This window comes from Ranitomeya imitator, chromosome 2 (assembly GCF_032444005.1).
Source record: "Ranitomeya imitator isolate aRanImi1 chromosome 2, aRanImi1.pri, whole genome shotgun sequence".
Classification (NCBI taxonomy): Eukaryota; Metazoa; Chordata; class Amphibia; order Anura; family Dendrobatidae; genus Ranitomeya; species Ranitomeya imitator.
In genome coordinates, this window is record NC_091283.1 from 838,068,987 (window position 1) to 838,089,587 (window position 20,601).

Below are 20,601 nucleotides of genomic sequence, written 5' to 3' on the forward strand. Positions count from 1 at the left end.
CTCAAGGACTTGGATTTATTCCAATGACTATAATGGACAGTATATGGTTCTAGTGTATAGTGGTATGTATGAATACTGGTGTCGCCCCCAGATGCCTGGCAGCTGTGGTCAGAGCGGCAGCAGATCTGGGATTAAGGGCTCCTGGCCGTTATTATGGGGGCCGGTGATAACCAGGTTGCATGTGACATAATGACAGGTCTGGGTCCGCACGCAGCCACTAATTCCAGGTTCCACGCCGCGGATTGATTGCTGACGTGTGCAGCGATTCCTCCGCACCTTCATTTTCTATTATTATACTCTGTAATTATGTGAGATGTGCTGCAATCCTACAGCGGGGAGAGGAAATCCATACTCTGCAGCCCACCAGGGCCGCTCCACTCTGGGGGTCTTTCCAGGTCAGTTCCTTCAGGAATAATGGGGTTTTCTGTGAATAAAGCTGAAACCCTTTATAGCGAAAACTTCCGCTTCTTTCTACTTTGCATTTCACTTTCTCATCATTTTCAAGATCTCTTCTTGCTGTCAGTGAATAGGAACATTCATCATTACAACCACAGGCCACTGACTCACAAGGTAAGACTTACTACAATTGTATAAAGTCTATGGAATCCTCTGAGACACGGGCTTTTTCTTCTAAGTGTTTAATGGGGAAATTTTAAGGTCTATACCAAGGATTCTCTGGGGGCTTATCTTTAGGCTTGCTGATTTTTACCCTGTGAGCCACACCACCTTGCAAGTAGATCTTAAAAATTAGCACTAAATAAAAGGCTCATATCTCTGGGACTGCATGGCGGATTAAAAACAAACAAACAAACAACAACAACAACAAAAAACAGCAATTTGAAGGAGGCAGTGAGAATAACATCGGGTCAGAAACCAGAGCACTTTACACTTGGTCCTCTTTACACTTTCATTACAGAAAACTACAGGAAAACTGTGCTGCAGAAAATAAGAACAGTATATCACCAAAAGCTGGTGGCATCCCAGGTCCAATGAGTTATTTCTCATGCGTGTCCTTCAAGAAACCCCAGGCTGAAGGCTCTCCACATGATAAATCTACCAAATCAGAAGACAGAAGCAAAGATATATAGACCGAAGGTCAATAATCTTAGGTTTTAGGTAATTGAAGCAGGAGTCACAAGAATGGAAGTCAACATAAGTATGATCGGATCTGAAGACCTGGTGCAGAAGTGTAGAAGGTCCAATGGTGAAATTATAGTCACACACCGTAGAAGTAGATCCAGTTGTGAAGACCTGTGTGTGTAGAAGGTTCAATGGGGAAGACATAGTCCACAATTGTAGAAGCAGATCCAGCAGTGAAGGCATTCTATAGGGGACTAGAAGGCCCAATGATGAAGATATCGTCCAAAGCTGTGGAAGCAGATCCATTGATGAAGACCTTGTGCAGGAGTGTTGAAGGTCCAATGCTGATGACAACGGTCAAAAATCGTAGTAGTAGGTCCGATGGTGAAGTCCTGGTGTAGGGGTGGTGTAGGGGTTTAGAAGGTCCAATGGATGATATATATATATATATATATATATATATATATATTTATATAACACCACAATAGCTGTAGCTTTGGAATCTGCTGCCCCACTTACACATACCAAAGCTCGCAAAATCAACAGGCAGCCCTGGCACACCAGCCTGACCAAGGAACTGAGGCGAGCTTCCAGGGCTGCTGAGCGAAGATGGAAAAGATCCCACTCCAACTTCATCGCATTCAAACAGTCCCTCACTACTTTCAAGACCACACTCGCCACAGCTAAACAAACCTACTTCTCATCTCTCATATCCTCCCTGTCTCACAACCCTAAACAGTTATTCAACACCTTCAACTCTCTCCTCCATCCCCCAGCACCTCCTCCCTCCCCACTCATCTCAGCTGAAGACTTTGCCTCATTTTTCAAGCAGAAGATTGATAACATCAGAGACAGTTTTGGTCAACAACCCCCAGAGCCCTTCCTCCCGATTTCCCAGCCCTCCACCTCCAAAACCAACTTCTCCACCATTACAGAAGATCGACCCTCCACTCTACTCTCAAGATCACATCTCACCACCTGTGCACTTGACCCGATCCCATCCCACTTCATCCCAAACCTCACCACAGTCTTCATCCCAACCCTAACCCATCTCTTCAACCTATCACTAACAACTGGTGTTTTCCCCTCAAGCTTTAAACATGCCTCCATCACACCTATCCTCAAAAAGCCCTCTCTTGACCCATCCTCTGTATCTAGCTATCACCCTATATCACTTCTCCCCTATGCCTCCAAGCTACTGGAACAACACGTCTACCTAGAACTGTCCTCCCATCTCTCTTCTTGCTCCCTCTTCGACCGCTTACAATCTGGCTTCCGCTCACACCAATCCACTGAAACTGCCCTAACTAAGGTCACCAATGTCCTCTTAACCGCCAAGAGCAAGCGACACTACTCTGTCCTCCTCCTCCTGGACCTGTCCTCTGCCTTTAACACAGTGGACCATTCCCCATTATTACAGACCCTCTCATCCCTTGGCATCACAGACTTGGTCCTATCCTGGATCTCATCATACCTAACAGACCGGACATTCAGCGTCTCCCACTCACACACCACCTCCTCACCTCGCCCTCTATCTGTCGGAGTCCCACAAGGTTCAGTCCTCGGGCCCCTGCTCTTCTCCATTTACACCTTTGGCCTGGGACAGCTCATAGAATCTCATGGCTTTCAATATCATCTCTATGCTGATGACACACAGATCTACATCTCTGGACCAGATATCACCTCCCTGCTAACCAGAATCTCTCAATGTCTGTCCACTATTTCATCCTTCTTCTCCGCTGGATTTCTGAAGCTTAACATGGACAAAACAGAATTCATCATCTTTCCCCCATCTCACGTGACCTCCCCCCCAACGAACCTATCCATTACAGTAAACGGCTCCCCAGTCCCACAAGCTCGCTGTCTCGGGGTAATCCTTGACGCTGATCTCTCCTGCAAACCACATATCCAAGCCCTTTCCACTTCCTGCCGACTTCAACTCAAAAATATTTCACAAATTCGTTCATTCCTCAACCAAGAATCTGCAAAAACCCTAGTCCATGCCCTCATCATCTCTCGCCTTGACTACTACAACCTCCTTCTCTGTGGCCTCCCCTCGAACACTCTCGCACCCCTCCAATCTATTCTAAACTCTGCTGCCCGACTAATCCACCTGTGCCCCCGCTATTCCCCGGCCTCTCCCCTCTGTCAATCCCTTTACTGGCTCCCCATTGCCCAGAGACTCCAGTACAAAACCCTAACCATGACGTACAAAGCCATCCACAACCTGTCTCCTCCATACATCTGTGACCTCGTCTCCCGGTACTTTCCTGCACGCAACCTCCGATCCTCACAAGATCTCCTTCTCTACTCCCCTCTTATCTCCTCTTCCCACAATCGTATACAAGACTTCTCTCGCGTATCACCCCTACTCTGGAACCCTCTACCACAACACATCAGACTCTCACCTACCATCGAAACCTTCAAAAAGAGCCTGAAGACCCACCTCTTCCGACAAGTCTACAACCTGCAGTAACCACCGATCGACCAAACCGCTGCACGGCCAGCTCTACCCTCGCCTACTGTATCCTCACCCATCCCTTGTAGATTGTGAGCCCTCGCGGGCAGGATCCTCTCTCCTCCTGTACCAGCTATGACTTGTATTGTTCAAGATTATTGTACTTGTTTTTATTATGTATACCCCTCCTCACATGTAAAGCAGCATGGAATAAATGGCGCTATAACAATAAATAATAATAATAATAATAATAAATATGGCCTAGAACTGTAGAAGCAAATCCAGTAGAGAAGATCTGGTGCAGGGATGTACAAGGTCCAATATTGAAAACCTGCTCCAAAATTGTAGAAAAAGATCCATTGGTGAAAACCTAGTGCAGGGGTGTACAATTTCCAATGCTGAAGACGTGGTCCAAAAATGTGGAAGCAGATCTAGTGGTCAAGACCTTGTTGCAATAGCGACGCATAAAAGGTCCAATGGTAAAGACGTGGTCATGAATTGTAGAAACGGATCCAACGGTGAAGATCTGTTGCCGGATTGTAGAAAATCTAATGGTGAAGACATGGTCCAAAATTGTGGAAGCAGATGAAGTAGCGAAGCCCTGGTGTAGGCGTGTAGAAGATCATGTGACAAAGATATGGTGCAGAATTGCAAAAAATCCAATGATGAAGAAGACATAAGGGGTCAGTCATATATGGGAAGATTCAAAGATGTACAGAAGGAAGGTAGGACATACACTAGGGAAGAGGTGGTGAAAATGATAGAATGTTAAAGACTTGGTGCAGGATTGCAGCAGGAGATACTGTGGTAAATGTTGGAGCAAAGTTTAGAAAAAATCCAGTAGTGAAGATGTAGTGCAAGATTGTAGAAGATACAGTAAGAAGACTCCTGACCTGAGAGATGCAGTGGCATAGTGGTGAAAAATAATACATAACTGGCAGTATTATAGTAGTTGCAGTGGGGAAAATAAGTGTTTGATCTACTGCCGATTTTGTAAGTTTTCCCACCTACAGAGAATGGAGAGGTCTGTAATTTTTATCGTACGTACACTTCAACTGCGAGAGACAGAATCTAAAAATGAAATCCAGAAAATCACATTGTATGATTTTCACATAATTAATTTGAAATTTTATTACATGAAATACGTATTTGATACAATAGAAAAACAGAACTGAATATTTGGTACAGAAACCTTTGTTTGCAATTACAGCGGTCAGACCTTTCCTGTGGTTCTTGACCAGGTGTGCACACACTGCAGCAGGGATATTGGCCCCCTCCTCCATACAGATCTTCTCCAGATGTTTCAGGTTTCGGGGCTGTTGTGAAGCAACATTGGTTTTCAGCTGCCTGACAAGATATTCTTTTTGGTTCAAGTCTGGAGACTGGATATCCCACTCCAGGACACTGAAATGTTTCTTTTGGAGCCACTCCTTACTTGCCACGGCTGTGTGTTTCTGGTCATTCTCATGCTGGAAGACCAAGCCACGACCCATCTTCAATATCTTTACTGAGGGAAGGAAGTTGTGCAAAATCTCACGATACATGACTCCATCTATCTTCCCTTTAATATGGAGCAGCCATTCTGTCCCCTTTGCAGAAAAGCACCCCCAAAGTATGATGTTTCCCCCACCATGCTTGATGGTTGGGACGGTGTTCTTGGGGTTAAATTCATCCTTCCTGTTCCTCCAAACACGGTGAGTGGAGGTGATTCAAAAAAGTTATATTTTGTTCTCATCTGACCACATGATCATCTCCCATGTCTCCTTTGAATCATTCAGATGGTCATTGGCAAACGTCAAACGGGCATGAACATGTGCTGGTGTGCCGTGCCCTGTAGGATTGGAATCCACGACGGTGTAGTGTGTTACTAACAATAATGTTTGAGACTTTGGTCTCGGCTTTCTTCAAATCATTGACCAGGTCCTTCCGTGTAATTCTAGGCTGATTCCTGACCTTTGCCAGAAACATCCTTACCCCACAAGCTGAGATCTTGCATGGAGACCCAGAAAGAGTAAAACTGACAGTCATCTTGTGTTTCTTCCCTTTTATAATAATTGTGCCATCAGTTGCCTTCTCACCAACCTGCTTGCCTATTGTCTTGTAGCCTATACCAGCCTTGTGCAGGTCTACATTTTTGTCCCTGGTGTTGGTGTCCTTAGACAGCTCTTTGGTCTCGGCCATGGTGGGGAGGTTGTAGTGTGATTGATTGAGAGTGTGGACAGGTGTCTTTTATACAGGGAATGAGTTCAAACAGGTGAAAATAATACATATAATGAATATGGAGTATGAGGGCTTCTTAAATCCCAGCCCCAACAGTGTTGTCTTATTTATTCATACTACGGGGCTGGGATTCACAGGCAGGGCGGCCGCACAGGCGCAGTCAGCTGGACTGCATATGTGGACAGACGGGCAGCGCTCATTGTTCCTGCCCAAGGCAGGAGAAAAGAGCGCAGGCGCCGGCTCATTTCATAACAGCGGAGAGGAGGCGGTGCCCGGTGCCAAGAAGATTTGTGTGACAGCTGTGTGGCGTCTGCAGCAGGTGGGGAAAGGCCTGCCTCCTTGACTGAAGAAAAGGTACTCAGGACAAATTACAAAACTGATTATTTCGGCAGTTACAGCACCCAGAACTAAAAGAGCCACCTTGTCAGAATGCAGCATTACTGCTACACAAGGTGGCTCTTTTATAGTTAAAAACGCCTGGGGGTGGGGGGTGGAGGTGGTGGTGACAGGTTCCCTTTAAAGAAAAACTAACAGGTCTGTGTGAGCCAGAATTCTTGCAGGTTGGTCGGTGATCAAATTCCTATTTACATAGGAGCAGAATTATAGTAGTTATATTCTTGTACGTAGAGGGCAGTATTATAGTAGTTATATTCTTGTACATAGGGGCAGTATTATAGTAGTTATATTCTTGTACATAGGGGCTGTATTATAGTAGTTATATTCTTGTACATAGGAGCAGTATTATAGTAGTTATATTCTTGTACATATGAGGCAGTATTATAGTAGTTATATTCTTATACATAGAGGCAGTATTATAGTAGTTATATTCTTATACATAGGGGCTGTATTATAGTAGTTATATTCTTGTACATAGGGGCAGTATTATAGCAGTTATATTCTTGTACATAGGGGCTGTATTATAGTAGTTATATTCTTGTACATAGGGGCAGTATTATAGTAGTTATATTCTTGTACGTAGAGGGCAGTATTATAGTAGTTATATTCTTGTACATAGGGGCAGTATTATAGTAGTTATATTCTTGTACATAGGGGCTGTATTATAGTAGTTATATTCTTGTACATAGGGGCTGTATTATAGTAGTTATATTCTTGTACATAGGAGCAGTATTATAGTAGTTATATTCTTGTACATAGGGGCAGTATTATAGTAGTTATATTCTTGTACATAGGGGGCAGTATTATAGTAGTTATATTCTTGTACATAGGGGCAGTATTATAGTAGTTATATTCTTGTACATAGGGGCAGTATTATAGTAGTTATATTCTTGCACATAGGAGCAGTATTATAGTAGTTATATTCTTGTACATAGGGGCAGTATTATAGTAGTTATGTTCTCGTACATAGGGGGCAGAATTATAGTAGTTATATTCTTGTACATAGGGGCAGTATTATAGTAGTTATATTCTTGTACATAGGGGCAGTATTATAGTAGTTATATTCTTGTACATAGGGGCAGTATTATAGTAGTTATATTCTTGTACATAGGGGGCAGTATTATAGTAGTTAATATTCTTGTACATAGGAGCAGTATTGTAGTTATATTCTTGTACATAGGGGCAGTATTATAGTAGTTATATTCTTGTACATAGGAGGCAGTATTATAGTAGTTATATTCTTGTACATAGGGGGCAGTATTATAGTAGTTAATATTCTTGTACATAGGAGCAGTATTGCAGTTATATTCTTGGACATAGGAGCAGTATTATAGTAGTTATATTCTTGTACATAGGGGCATTATTATAGTAGTTATATTCTTGTACATAGGAGCAGTATTATAGTAGTTATATTCTTGTACATAGGGGGCAGTATTATAGTAGTTATATTCTTGTACATAGGGATAGTATTATAGTAGTTATATTCTTGTACATAGGGGCAGTATTATAGTAGTTATATTCTTGTACATAGGAGGCAGTATTATAGTAGTTATATTCTTGTACATAGGGGGCAGTATTATAGTAGTTATATTCTTGTACATAGGGGCAGTATTATAGTAGTTATATTCTTGTACATAGGGGGCAGTATTATAGTAGTTATATTCTTGTACATAGGGGCAGTATTATAGTAGTTATATTCTTGTACATAGGGGCAGTATTATAGTAGTTAATATTCTTGTACATAGGAGCAGTATTATAGTAGTTATATTCTTGTACATAGGAGCAGTATTATAGTAGTTATATTCTTGTACATAGGAGCAGTATTATAGTAGTTAATATTCTTGTACATAGGAGCAGTATTATAGTAGTTATATTCTTGTACAAAGGAGCAGTATTATAGTAGTTATATTCTTGTACATAGGGGCAGTATTATGGTAGTTATATTCTTGTACATAGGGGGCAGTATTATAGTAGTTATATTCTTGTACATAGGGGCAGTATTATAGTAGTTATATTCTTGTACATAGGGGCAGTATTATAGTAGTTATATTCTTGTACATAGGGGCAGTATTATAGTAGTTATATTCTTGTACATAGGAGCAGTATTATAGTAGTTATATTCTTGTACATAGGAGCAGTATTATGGTAGTTATATTCTTGTACATAGGGGCAGTATTATGGTAGTTATATTCTTGTACATAGGGGGCAGTGTTATAGTAGTTATATTCTTGTACATAGGGGCAGTATTATAGTAGTTATATTCTTGTACACAGGGGCAGTATTATAGCAGTTATATTCTTGTACATAAGGGCAGTATTATAGTAGTTATATTCTTGTACATAGGAGCAGTATTATAGTAGTTATATTCTTGTACATAGGGACAGTATTAGAGTAGTTATATTCTTGTACATAGAGGGAAGTATTATAGTAGTTATATTCTTGTACATAGGGGCAGTATTATGGTAGTTATATTCTTGTACATAGGGGGCAGTATTATAGTAGTTATATTCTTGTACATAGGAGCAGTATTATAGTAGTTAATATTCTTGTACATAGGAGCAGTATTATAGTAGTTATATTCTTGTACATAGGAGCAGTATTATAGTAGTTATATTCTTGTACATAGGAGCAGTATTATAGCAGTTATATTCTTGTACACAGGGGCAGTATTATAGTAGTTATATTCTTGTACATAGGGACAGTATTATAGTAGTTATATTCTTGTACATAGGGGCAGTATTATGGTAGTTATATTCTTGTACATAGGGGGCAGTATTATAGTAGTTATATTCTTGTACATAGGAGCAGTATTATAGTAGTTATATTCTTGTACATAGGAGCAGTATTATAGTAGTTATATTCTTGTACATAGGGACAGTATTAGAGTAGTTATATTCTTGTACATAGAGGGAAGTATTATAGTAGTTATATTCTTGTACATAGGGGCAGTATTATAGTAGTTATATTCTTGTACATAGGGGCAGTATTAGAGTAGTTATATTCTTGTACATAAGGGCAGTATTATAGTAGTTATATTCTTGTACATAGGAGCAGTATTATAGTAGTTATATTCTTGTACATAGGGACAGTATTAGAGTAGTTATATTCTTGTACATAGAGGGAAGTATTATAGTAGTTATATTCTTGTACATAGGGGCAGTATTATGGTAGTTATATTCTTGTACATAGGGGGCAGTATTATAGTAGTTATATTCTTGTACATAGGAGCAGTATTATAGTAGTTAATATTCTTGTACATAGGAGCAGTATTATAGTAGTTATATTCTTGTACATAGGAGCAGTATTATAGTAGTTATATTCTTGTACATAGGAGCAGTATTATAGCAGTTATATTCTTGTACACAGGGGCAGTATTATAGCAGTTATATTCTTGTACATAAGGGCAGTATTATAGTAGTTATATTCTTGTACATAGGAGCAGTATTATAGTAGTTATATTCTTGTACATAGGGACAGTATTAGAGTAGTTATATTCTTGTACATAGAGGGAAGTATTATAGTAGTTATATTCTTGTACATAGGGGCAGTATTATGGTAGTTATATTCTTGTACATAGGGGGCAGTATTATAGTAGTTATATTCTTGTACATAGGAGCAGTATTATAGTAGTTAATATTCTTGTACATAGGAGCAGTATTATAGTAGTTATATTCTTGTACATAGGAGCAGTATTATAGTAGTTATATTCTTGTACATAGGAGCAGTATTATAGCAGTTATATTCTTGTACACAGGGGCAGTATTATAGTAGTTATATTCTTGTACATAGGGACAGTATTATAGTAGTTATATTCTTGTACATAGGGGCAGTATTATGGTAGTTATATTCTTGTACATAGGGGGCAGTATTATAGTAGTTATATTCTTGTACATAGGAGCAGTATTATAGTAGTTATATTCTTGTACATAGGAGCAGTATTATAGTAGTTATATTCTTGTACATAGGGACAGTATTAGAGTAGTTTTATTCTTGTACATAGAGGGAAGTATTATAGTCGTTGTATATTGTACATGAGAGGCAGTATTAGTTACCATGCCCAATACCATAATCCTCTTTAACCCCTTAGTGACGGAGCCAAATTTTCGAAATCTGACCAGTGTCACTTTATGTGGCAATAACTGCAACGCTTCAACAAATCCCAGTGATTTTGAGATTGTTTTTTCGTGACACATTATACTTTATGATAATGGTAAATTTAGGTCAATATGTTTTGTGTTTATTAAAAATATCAAAAATTTGAGAAAAATTTAAAAAAATTAGCAATTTTCTAAATTTGAATGATTATCCCTTTAATCGAGATGGTCATACCACAGGAAAACATTAATAAATAACATTTCCCTCATGTTTGCTTTACATCAGGACCATTTGTAAAATGTTATTTTATTTTGTTAGCATTTTAGGTTTAAAAATGTAGCAGCAATTTTTCATTTTTTTTCAAGGAAATTTACAAAATTTATTTTTTTAGGGACCTATCCATGTTTGAAGTAACTTCAGGGGTCCTATATATTGGGAAACCTCAAAACATGATACCATTTTCAAAACAGCACCCCCTGACATATTGAAAACTGCTGTCAGGTAGTTTATTAACCCTTCAGATGCTTTACAGGAATTAATGCAAAGTGGCATGATAGAAATGAAAATGTGTATTTTTACCACCTAAATGTCTCTAACTTCTGGACAGGTTACGACAACCGTCAGACTGTAAGGCCGCTGTTTGGTCGTGAATTGTCATGGCAAATATCAGGGCCACACAATCATGATATGAGGGCACAACTGGGATAAATAGGAAGCCCCCAAACTCTGTTAACCATTTATAATGATGTAGTCAATATTGACAGCGGCATCTAAGGGGCATTGACATTGACCCGTAGAAGCGCACACTAGGCGCGAAACAGCCGTCGTCATGCTTGCCGCTCTCCTTGTTTAGCACCCCGGCCGTGAAGATGTTTTAACCGCACTTGAATAAAGGCACCTGTTCCGGACGATCGGTGAGTGCCGACTCTTTTCTTCTTTATACCGCATTTATAATGATGTAGTCACTATTGACAGCGGCATCTAAGGGGTTAAACAGATTTGGACGGTGCAAACACTGATCGTGGCGGATGCAGCAAGTTGTCAGCTATAGTGGACAGCCGACAGCTGCTGGATTGTCACCTGTATGGGGAGGCTATTCTCTTATATGTCAGGTCAGTTAAAAGGCGTATTGGCTGTCATTAAGGGGTTAATGTATGTCACAAATAGGACTGCAGGAAGTTACAATTGTTTTCATTCTTGCAGAATACCATGTTTATTGTGTTCCAGCACTGGAAGGGTTTTGTCTCTTTTCTTCTGCAATTTTTCTCCTCCTTTCGATAAATCTGTCTGCACTAGATGGCGGGATTGCTAATTAAGTAAGAATGCCGATACCAGAAGTGAAGAGTTTCTGCAGTGACCTCCTTTCGTTAGACAGAGGCCGGCATTTGAGTGGTAGGGGCTTCGGGATACCAGGTCCTTCCAAGTAACAAAAATATCACACGTGATGGAGCCGCGTCCGTCCTGGTGTTATTACATTGTGTCCCACTAGACGGAATCATTACATTCTGTACAGGGGTAGAGACACGTGATGGGAGCACTTTATTTGCACCCCTGACAGTCAGGGGTCCCTGAACAGCACTTTTGCCCACCGCAGCGGCAGCCGGGGATCATCCAACGTCTCCTTGTAGACCCCATGTAGCCGGGCACATTTACTAATGACGTCAGACTGCATAATCTCGGTCCGGACATGTGGCGAGCTCATGTGATACATTTGATTATACCAACCACTACCCAATCAATAATTTGAAATGTGACTAAAAAAAGAGATATTGAGGATTATAGAGTAATAAAACAATAATAAAAATGTGGTCGATGTTTATTTATCAAGAAAAAAAACAATTTTTTAATAAAGAATGAAGAGCCTGTTTATAACACTGAAATATCAAAGTGAAAGAGGAGCAAAAAAATAAGTCTGTAAATAGCATTTCTCAGCTCACTAACATAAAAGGGACAATGTGCCCTTGAACTCCAGTTTCCTTTTTTTCGTGAAGCTAAAGAAGTAATTCTGAGCGGTAAAATGTCTCATTGTATCTTTACAGCAGTCAGAGCTCTGATGAAAGGGAATCCAGGGGAAAGCTGCCTGCAGTCACCACTAGAGGGGGCCGAAGAGACGGCTGCATACAGGTACAGAGACGCAGGTGCGTGCATTATACCTGCAGCCCGCTCCACTGGCCTGGACGTATCAGAAGACGAAAGTGAGTGCAGCTGAAATAACCCTCTAATATTTAGATTCCTCTTTGCTAATATCTGTAAATTGGAAGATCGCTAATGAGAAAACTCCAAAAGATGGCGATAAAATTATATATTATCTGTGAACTAAATGATTAGAGGCTTATTCTAGTTTATTACAGATATCAGGAGAAGACTGGCTATTATCTATCATCTATCTATCATCGATCTATTATATATCTATTATCTATCATCTATCTATTATCTATCTTTCTATTATCTATCATCTATCTATCTATTATCTATCATCTATCTATCTATTATCTATCATCGATCTATTATATATCTATTATCTATCTTTCTATTATCTATCATCTATCTATTATCTATCTATTATCTATCTATCATCTATCTTAAATCTATTATTTATCTATGTATTGTCTTTTGATCTATTATATATCTAGGTATCTATTATCCATCTATTATCTATCTATATATCATCTATTATCTATCCATTATCTATCATCACATGGATTGGCCAGCCGCCAATTTATGTACTAATAACCTCCCTTTTTGTGTGTTCATCTTACTGAATAATAACACAGTTTAGACTCAATGTTTTCAGTGTTTGCATAAATCTTGCCTCCTATAGAGGCTGCTGTGTTTTATTTTTCTACATAATGCAGCTTTTGCAGCTGGCACCTGTTCACATCTAGGAGGTGCTGGCCAGGTTATTTCTTTCTATCTATATCTATCTATTATCTATCTATCAATCTATTTATCTATCTTCTATCTATTATCTATGTATCTCTCTATTATCTATCTATCTATTATCTATTATCTATCTATCTATTATTTCTATGTTTCTTAGTACATCAGTGCTTTCTAAAATGATAATAGTTGAGTCAGGCTACCTTATGCAGATAAAGCCCTTTCTGCAAACTCAGGTGATGCTCTCCTCAGGTGATGCCCTCCTCAGGTGATGGCTCCTCAGGTGATGGCTCCTCAGGTGATGGCTCCTCAGGTGATGCCCTCCTCAGGTGATGGCTCCTCAGGTGATGGCTCCTCAGGTGATGCCCTCCTCAGGTAATGGCTCCTCAGGTGATGGCTCCTCAGGTGATGGCTCCTCAGGTGATGGCTCCTCAGGTGATGACTCCTCAGGTGATGCCCTCCTCAGGTGATGCCCCCTCAGGTGATGGCTCCTCAGGTGATGCCCCCACTCACTGCCTCTGTGCTTCCTCATTTGGATCTTCATGGAGAACAGTTTATCTATTTTTTGTTCCTGATGAAATAGGGCATTTGTGTGTGTATATATCTGTGGATATAATGTATGAGTGTGTGTATATATGTATATGTGTGTGTGTATATACTATATTGGGAGAGAGAATATATATAATAATAATAGTTTCTCCTACAGTCAGCATGGCATGGTTGGATGGACACTATACCCCACTGCAAGCAAGGGAGTATAAGGGAGCTCCTTATTGTCTTGATTCATGGAGCTTAACCCTCCTTTTTCTGGTTCATATGATTCAGATAAGTGTTTTTTTTCTTTTACCCGCTACTAAGTATGTCTCCTGATGCACCAATTGTAGGAGAAAGGCATGGAGAATGGCATGCTTAGTGGCTATAGGTTGTTTGACCATAGCTTGTATTGTTATCAGACTTTACATACTTTATAACTATAGGTGATATACTGTAGCTCTCTTTCTTCACTCACTTTCTATTGAGTTAAATTGTTGAGTGATTTGTTACAGTATTATTTATTGAGGAATTGCTCTCTACTAATACTGAGGGTTTGTTAGCCCTACTGGTCTGCAATTGCTAAAACAATATTACGCCCAGTTGCATGTGGGATCTGACTAACAGCTCATTGAGGTTTTGGAGACTCTTTACCTGCTCCCATCATAGCGCCGTAATAGGGCGGATTAGGTTGAGCCGACGCTGAGCGGGGGCGCCACAGCGCAGGTCCTAGGGTACCAGCCTCCGTGGTAAGGTAGGGGATTAACAGGTGGACATTAGGGTTACCCTGCACTACCTCTTATAGACCGAAACAGCAGACTCTTGTTGGCCGTATGTTTGTATGTTATGTTTTATTGTGTGTGTATGTATATATATATATATATATATATATATATATATATATATATATATATATATATATTGCTTTGTTCGGTGATTTGATTTTTTGTGGCACTTAATATATTTACTTTCAGTGAATAATTATATATGTGTGTGTGTGTGAGGAAAATGTATATAATAAGTTTAGTTTCTCTGCCAGCACATATAGGGTGGGCGTTGACCCCCCTTTACTTCAGGGATTAGCTTTTCTCTTCAATGGGTGTAGAAGAGCTTTTATTGCTTCTTGCTAGCCCTTGCTGTGGGCTAAAACCCCCCTTCTCTGTGTTCCTGTTCTGAGATGTGTATCTGCGGCTCCCAAACCCCTCATGCCCCTCCCAAAAGAATTTTTACGATCGCTGGTGGCGGCTGAAACCTTCCTCCAGCAGGAACTGGTCTGATTTCCTTCTTTAAAGGCAAGAAGTCCTTTGTTCCATTATAGTGAGATATTGGGCCAACGGTTTAGGCTAGGAAAATAATAAGTCCAGTTTGTGAATCTCCATCGACGCATCTATCAGCCACGGTAAGCGCGGGCTTCTAGTTCCAACAGGGACAGAGTATTGATTTAACTGGAACTATGCATCCCATCAAGCCCAAATTTGGTCTCATTAGAACGCCAATGTTAATACAAGATGAATGCTGTGTGTTATGATTCTGACATGTTCTGTAGCGGAGATACAGGCATTAGACAAACTTGTGTTAAATTTAGTAAGACTGAAGAGATAGGAGGGTCTGAGGAAACCAGCCCTGTTAGTGATGTCACGAGGCTGTGGATATTTAAGTGACTCCACTTTACCCAGCCTTCAGAGTCTGTCTATTACTTGAGGAGCCCTCACTGCCAGTCCTGATGCATGGGGACATTTGGGAGCTCCGCCCACTAGCCTGGTTTTGCCTGAAATGACCTGAACACATGTAAGTGTTAATTTCTCATTTAACCCGTTATTTTTATAATTACCTTGTACATATTTTCAATTGTCTCATATTGTAACATCTTTTATACCTTTTTATAAACACTGCCTTAATCTTTAATGGAGTAAAATATTTAAAATACTAGATGTGTTCTCCTGTTCTAAAACGTGCCCTAAGTCTTCTGAAGGGAAGTACACTACTGTTTTGGGTTAGCTTTGGACCCGTTTAATTGAAGCTGGTGGCAGCATACCGTGTTCTGGGTATATGGGAGTCGTTGTAGCAACGGCGGCTTTGATAATTATTGTTCCTGCCTGAATGGGAGTAGTTATCGCCTCGCTGCAGCATGCCCAATAGCCAGTACATAACAGGCAGCCTTTCTGGCGACTAATTACCCTAAGTGCAGTACCTAATCTGCACCAGAGAGCTGCAAGTTCAAGCAGAACAGTAAAGCGGGATATAGATAAATCCCTGCAGTTCGTGGTATATTGAAGAGCAGTGGGATAACTAGAATAAACCCCTGCTGTAAACTAAGAGGTCCATAGACTTGTGTGTTTTTTTTCATCACATTGTAGCAGTGGAGGGATAACTAAGATAAGCCCCCCTGCACATGTGATTGCCGTCTGTTGGCCTAAAGTCACCCCGATCCGTGATGTGGGGGTGACGGTCATGGTGTGAATCGTGACAGTGTGTGTATACTGTATGTGTGTATATATGTGTATATACACGTGTAGCTTAGTATGTACTTGGAGCGCCCCCAGACACAGGGCCACGAGTTCTCGGTACCGGGCCTCTCTGATTCGGTTCTGAGGCTGTCACCGTGGCTAGACCTGGTCCGTGACCCTGCTAAGGGGCGTCCAATAAAAGGGGATGGGAGTCTGTCAAGGTTTCGTGACGCCACCTGTGTTCGGTCAGGGTGACCGACGCTGCTGTGGGGTCCGCTGGGGTGATGGAATGGCAGCTGGATGGTATACCTTCCCACAGGTGAAGTATGTCCCCAGGGCTTCCCAGTAAGGTAGATGGTGATGGTGTGAGGTGCAGGCAATAACGAGGACACAAGGTTGCAGTCTCTTTACCTCTTTACTGAAGACTTCAGGATCCTCAATCCAGAGCACGTTTAACAGGGCTTTCTGAGACCGGCCGGTCCAATGGGCACTTCCAGAGTTCCTTTTGCAGGTGGAAATCAGTGCCTACCACTAGCGCCTGTGTGTTGTAGTGCTACCCTGCTGAGCATTCGGAATAGGCCTCACAACTTCTGTTCTCGTTCGTTCGTTCTTTCTAATTCTCTCTCGCTTGTTCCAGATGTTACTAGTTTCTCGTCCCCCAGTATGTTATGGCTAGGACGCACCCATATGACGGGAAGGCTCGGAGCTCTTCCGAGACCCTAGAGACTCCCCTCTCCACGTGTTGCCCCCTATGTCTTCGTAGGAAATTTAAGTTAGACAGCCAACCTATAATTAACTGTCCTGCGGAGTTCGAAGTAAGGCCTAGAGTCAGTTACTCCCGCGGTGTTCCGGCCACCGGCTACGCTCCTCAGTAGGATGTTGCCTCGGTCTCATGGCACGACTCCTACTGGTTCTCCTTTGTGCTTGATCTCGTTTGTCACTGTTCCACAATATCCTTCCCTTCATGTCTCTCTCTTAGGATACCGCCGCGGGGTGTGCAGGTGCGGTTCCATTACGTTCTGCTCTGTTCGCTAGGCACCTGCCAGGTTCCCACACCTGACAGGGACCCCCCTGTGTCTTCTCCCTACAACACCCCCTGCCACGGGATGTTGCCTGAATCCAACCCAGTCAGCTTCTGATTAACTTCCTATCCAACCCCTAGTTTTACCAGTGTGAGGAGTGGCCCAATAAATAAAGCCTTTTTCTCCCCCTAGTGGCCGGAGTGTGAAGTGTAATGTGTGCTGGTGATACCTGGTCAGTAGAATTCCTTCATTGCCATCAGACGTATCATCACTCCCCTTAGTGGCAGAGTGTCATACTGCAACAACCAGATCTCTGGGGCGCTGCATACTGTAACACATTGTGTCACAATAATACTATAATCCATCTAAGAGGCTGGACCTGCTACCCCAGATGTCTGTGCTCCCCCTGCCATGCTGGAGGCTGGACCTGCTCCCCCAGATGTCTCTGATCCCCCTGCCATGCTGGGGGCTGGACCTGCTCCCCCAGATGTCTCTGCTCCCCCTGCCATGCTGGAGGCTGGTCCTGCTCCCCCAGATGTCTGTGCTCCCCCTGCCATGCTGGAGGCTGGACCTGCTCCCCCAGATGTCTCTGCTCCCCCTGCCATGCTGGAGGCTGGACCTTCTCCCCCAGATGTCTCTGCTTCCCCTGCCATGCTGGAGGCTGGACCTGCTCCTCCAGATGTATGTGCTCCCCCTGCCATGTTGGAGGCTGGACCTGCTCCCCCAGATGTCTCTGCTCCCCCTGCCATGCTGGAGGCTGGACCTGCTCCCCCAGATGTCTCTGCTCCCCTTGCCATGCTGGAGGCTGGACCTGCTACCTCTGATGTCTCTGCTCCCCCTGCCGTGCTGGAGGCTGGACCTGCTCCCCCAGATGTCTGTGCTCCCCCTGCCATGCTGGAGGCTGGACCTGCTCCCCCAGATGTCTCTGCTCCCCCTGCCATGCTGGAGGCTGGACCTGCTCCCCCAGATGTCTCTGCTCCCCCTGCCATGCTGGAGGCTGGACCTGCTCCCCCAGATGTCTCTGCTCCCCCTGCCATGCTGGAGGCTGGACCTGCTCCCCATGATGTGTCTGCTCCCCCTTCCATGCTGGGGGCTGGACCTGCTCCCCCAGATGTCTCTGCTCCCCCTGCCATGCTGGGGGCTGGACCTGCTCCCACTGATGTGTCTGTTCCCCCTGCCATGTTGGAAGCTGGACCTGCTCCCCCAGATATCTCTGCTCCCCCTGCCATGCTGGAGGCTGGACCTGCTCCCCCAGATGTCTCTGCTCCCCCTGCCATGCTGGAGGCTGGACCTGCTCCCCCTGATGTCTCTTCTCCCCCAGATGTCTGTGCTCCCCCTGCCACGCTGGGGGCTGGACCTGCTCCCCCTGATGTGTCTGCTCCCCCTGCCATGCTGGAGGCTGGACCTGCTCCCCTAGATGTCTCTGCTCCCCCTGCCATGCTGGAGGCTGAACCTGCTCCCCCAGATGTCTCTGCTCCCCCTGCCATGCTGGAGGCTGGACCTGCTCCCCCAGATGTCTCTGCTCCCCTTGCCATGCTGGGGGCTGGACCTGCTCCCCCAGATGTCTCTGCTCCCCCTGCCATGCTGGAGGCTGAACCTGCTCCCCCAGATGTCTCTGCTCCCCCTGCCATGCTGGAGGCTGGACCTGCTCCCCCAGATGTCTCTGCTCCCCTTGCCATGCTGGGGGCTGGACCTGCTCCCCCTGATGTCTGTGCTCCCCCTGCCATGCTGGGGGCTGGACCTGCTTCCGCAGATGTCTGTGCTCCCCCTGCCATGCTGAAGGCTGGACCTTCTCCCCCAGATGTCTCTGCGCCCCCTGCCATGCTGGAGGCTGGACCTGCTCCCCCAGATGTCTCTGCTCCCCCTGCCATGCTGGGGGCTGGACCTGCTCCCCCAGATGTCTCTGCTCCCCCTGCCATGCTGAAGGCTGGACCTGCTCCCCCAGATGTCTTTGCTCCCCCTGCCTTTTTGGGGGCTGGACCTGCTCCCCCAGATGTCTCTGCTCCCCCTGCCATGCTGGCGGCTGGTCCTGCTCCCCCAGATGTCTCTGCTTTCCCTGCCATGCTGGAGGCTGGACCTGCTCCCCCTGATGTCTCTGCATCCCCTGCCATGCTGGAGGCTGGTCCTGCTCCCCCAAATGTCTCTGCTCCCCCTGCCATGTTGGAGGCTGGTCCTGCTCCCCCAGATGTCTCTGCTCCCCCTTCCATGCTGGAGGCTGGACCTGCTCCCCCTGATGTCTCTGCTCCCCCAGATGCCTGTGCTCCCCCTGCAATGCTGGAGGCTGGACCTGCTCCCCCAAATGTCTGTGCTCCCCCTGCCATGCTGGGGGCTGGACCTGCTCCCCTGATGTCTCTGCTCCCCCTGATGTCTCTGCTCCCCCTGCCATGCTGGAGGCTGGACCTGCTCCCCCTGATGTCTCTGCTCCCCCTGCCATGCTGGGGGCTGGACCTGCTCCCCCAAATGTCTCTGCTCCCCCTGCCATGCTGAAGGCTGGACCTGCTCCCCCAGATGTCTCTGCTCCCCCTGCCATGCTGGGGGCTGGACCTGCTCCCCCAGATGTCTCTGCTCCCCCTGCCATGCTGGAGGCTGGTCCTGCTCCCCCAGATGTCTCTGCTTTCCCTGCCATGCTGGAGGCTGGACCTGCTCCCCCTGATGTCTCTGCTCCCCCTGCCATGCTGGAGGCTGGTCCTGCTCCCCCAAATGTCTCTGCTCCCCCTGCCATGTTGGAGGCTGGTCCTGCTCCCCCAGATGTGTCTGCTCCCCCTGCCATGCTGGAGGCTGGACCTGCTCCCCCTGATGTTTCTCCTCCCCCTGCCATGCTGGGGGCTGGACCTGCTCCCCCAGATGTCTGTGCTCCCCCTGCCATGCTGGGGGCTGGATCTGCTCCCCCAGATGTCTGTGCTCCACCTGCCATACTGGAGGCTGGACCTGCTCCCCTGATGTCTCTGCTCCCCCAGATGTCTGTGCTCCCTCTGCCATGCTGGGGGCTGGACCTGCTCCCCCTGATGTGTCTGCTCCCCCTGTCATGCTGGAGGCTGGACCTGCTCCCCCAGATGTCTCTGCTCCCCCTGCCATGCTGGAGGCTGGACCTGCTCCCCCAGATGCCTGTGCTCTCCCTGCCATGCTGGAGGCTGGACCTGCTCCCCCAGATGTCTCTGCTCCCCCTGATGTCTCTGCTCCCCCAGATGTTTGTGCTCCACCTGCCATGCTGGAGGCTGGACCTGCTCCCCCTGATGTCTCTGCTCCCCCAGATGTCTCTGCTCCCCCTGATGTCTCTGCTCCCCCAGATGTCTGTGCTCCCCCTGCCATGCTGGAGGCTGGACCTGCTCCCCCTGATGTCTCTGCTCCCCCAGATGTCTCTGCTCCCCCTGATGTGTCTGCTCCCCCTGCCATGCTGGAGGCTGGACCTGCTCCCCATGATGTCTCTGCTCCCCCTGATGTCTCTGCTCCCCCTGATATGTCTGCTCCCCCT

The 20,601-nt window shown here is 44.7% G+C and overlaps 1 protein-coding gene across 1 annotated transcript; it reads left to right on the top strand.

The window, feature by feature from the left end:
- The first annotated feature begins 17,540 nt into the window (after positions 1-17,540).
- LOC138666871 (proline-rich protein 36-like) lies at positions 17,541-19,616 on the top strand. The gene has a single exon (XM_069755050.1). The coding sequence runs from the start codon at positions 17,541-17,543 to the stop codon at positions 19,614-19,616; it is 2,076 nt and encodes a 691-aa protein (XP_069611151.1).
- Positions 19,617-20,601: the final 985 nt, after the last annotated feature.

What these genes read in the sequence shown, in the direction of transcription:
- LOC138666871 (XM_069755050.1), top strand. Translation starts at nt 17,541, where the DNA reads ATGCTGGAGGCTGGACCTGCTCCCCCAGATGTCTCTGATCCCCCTGCC.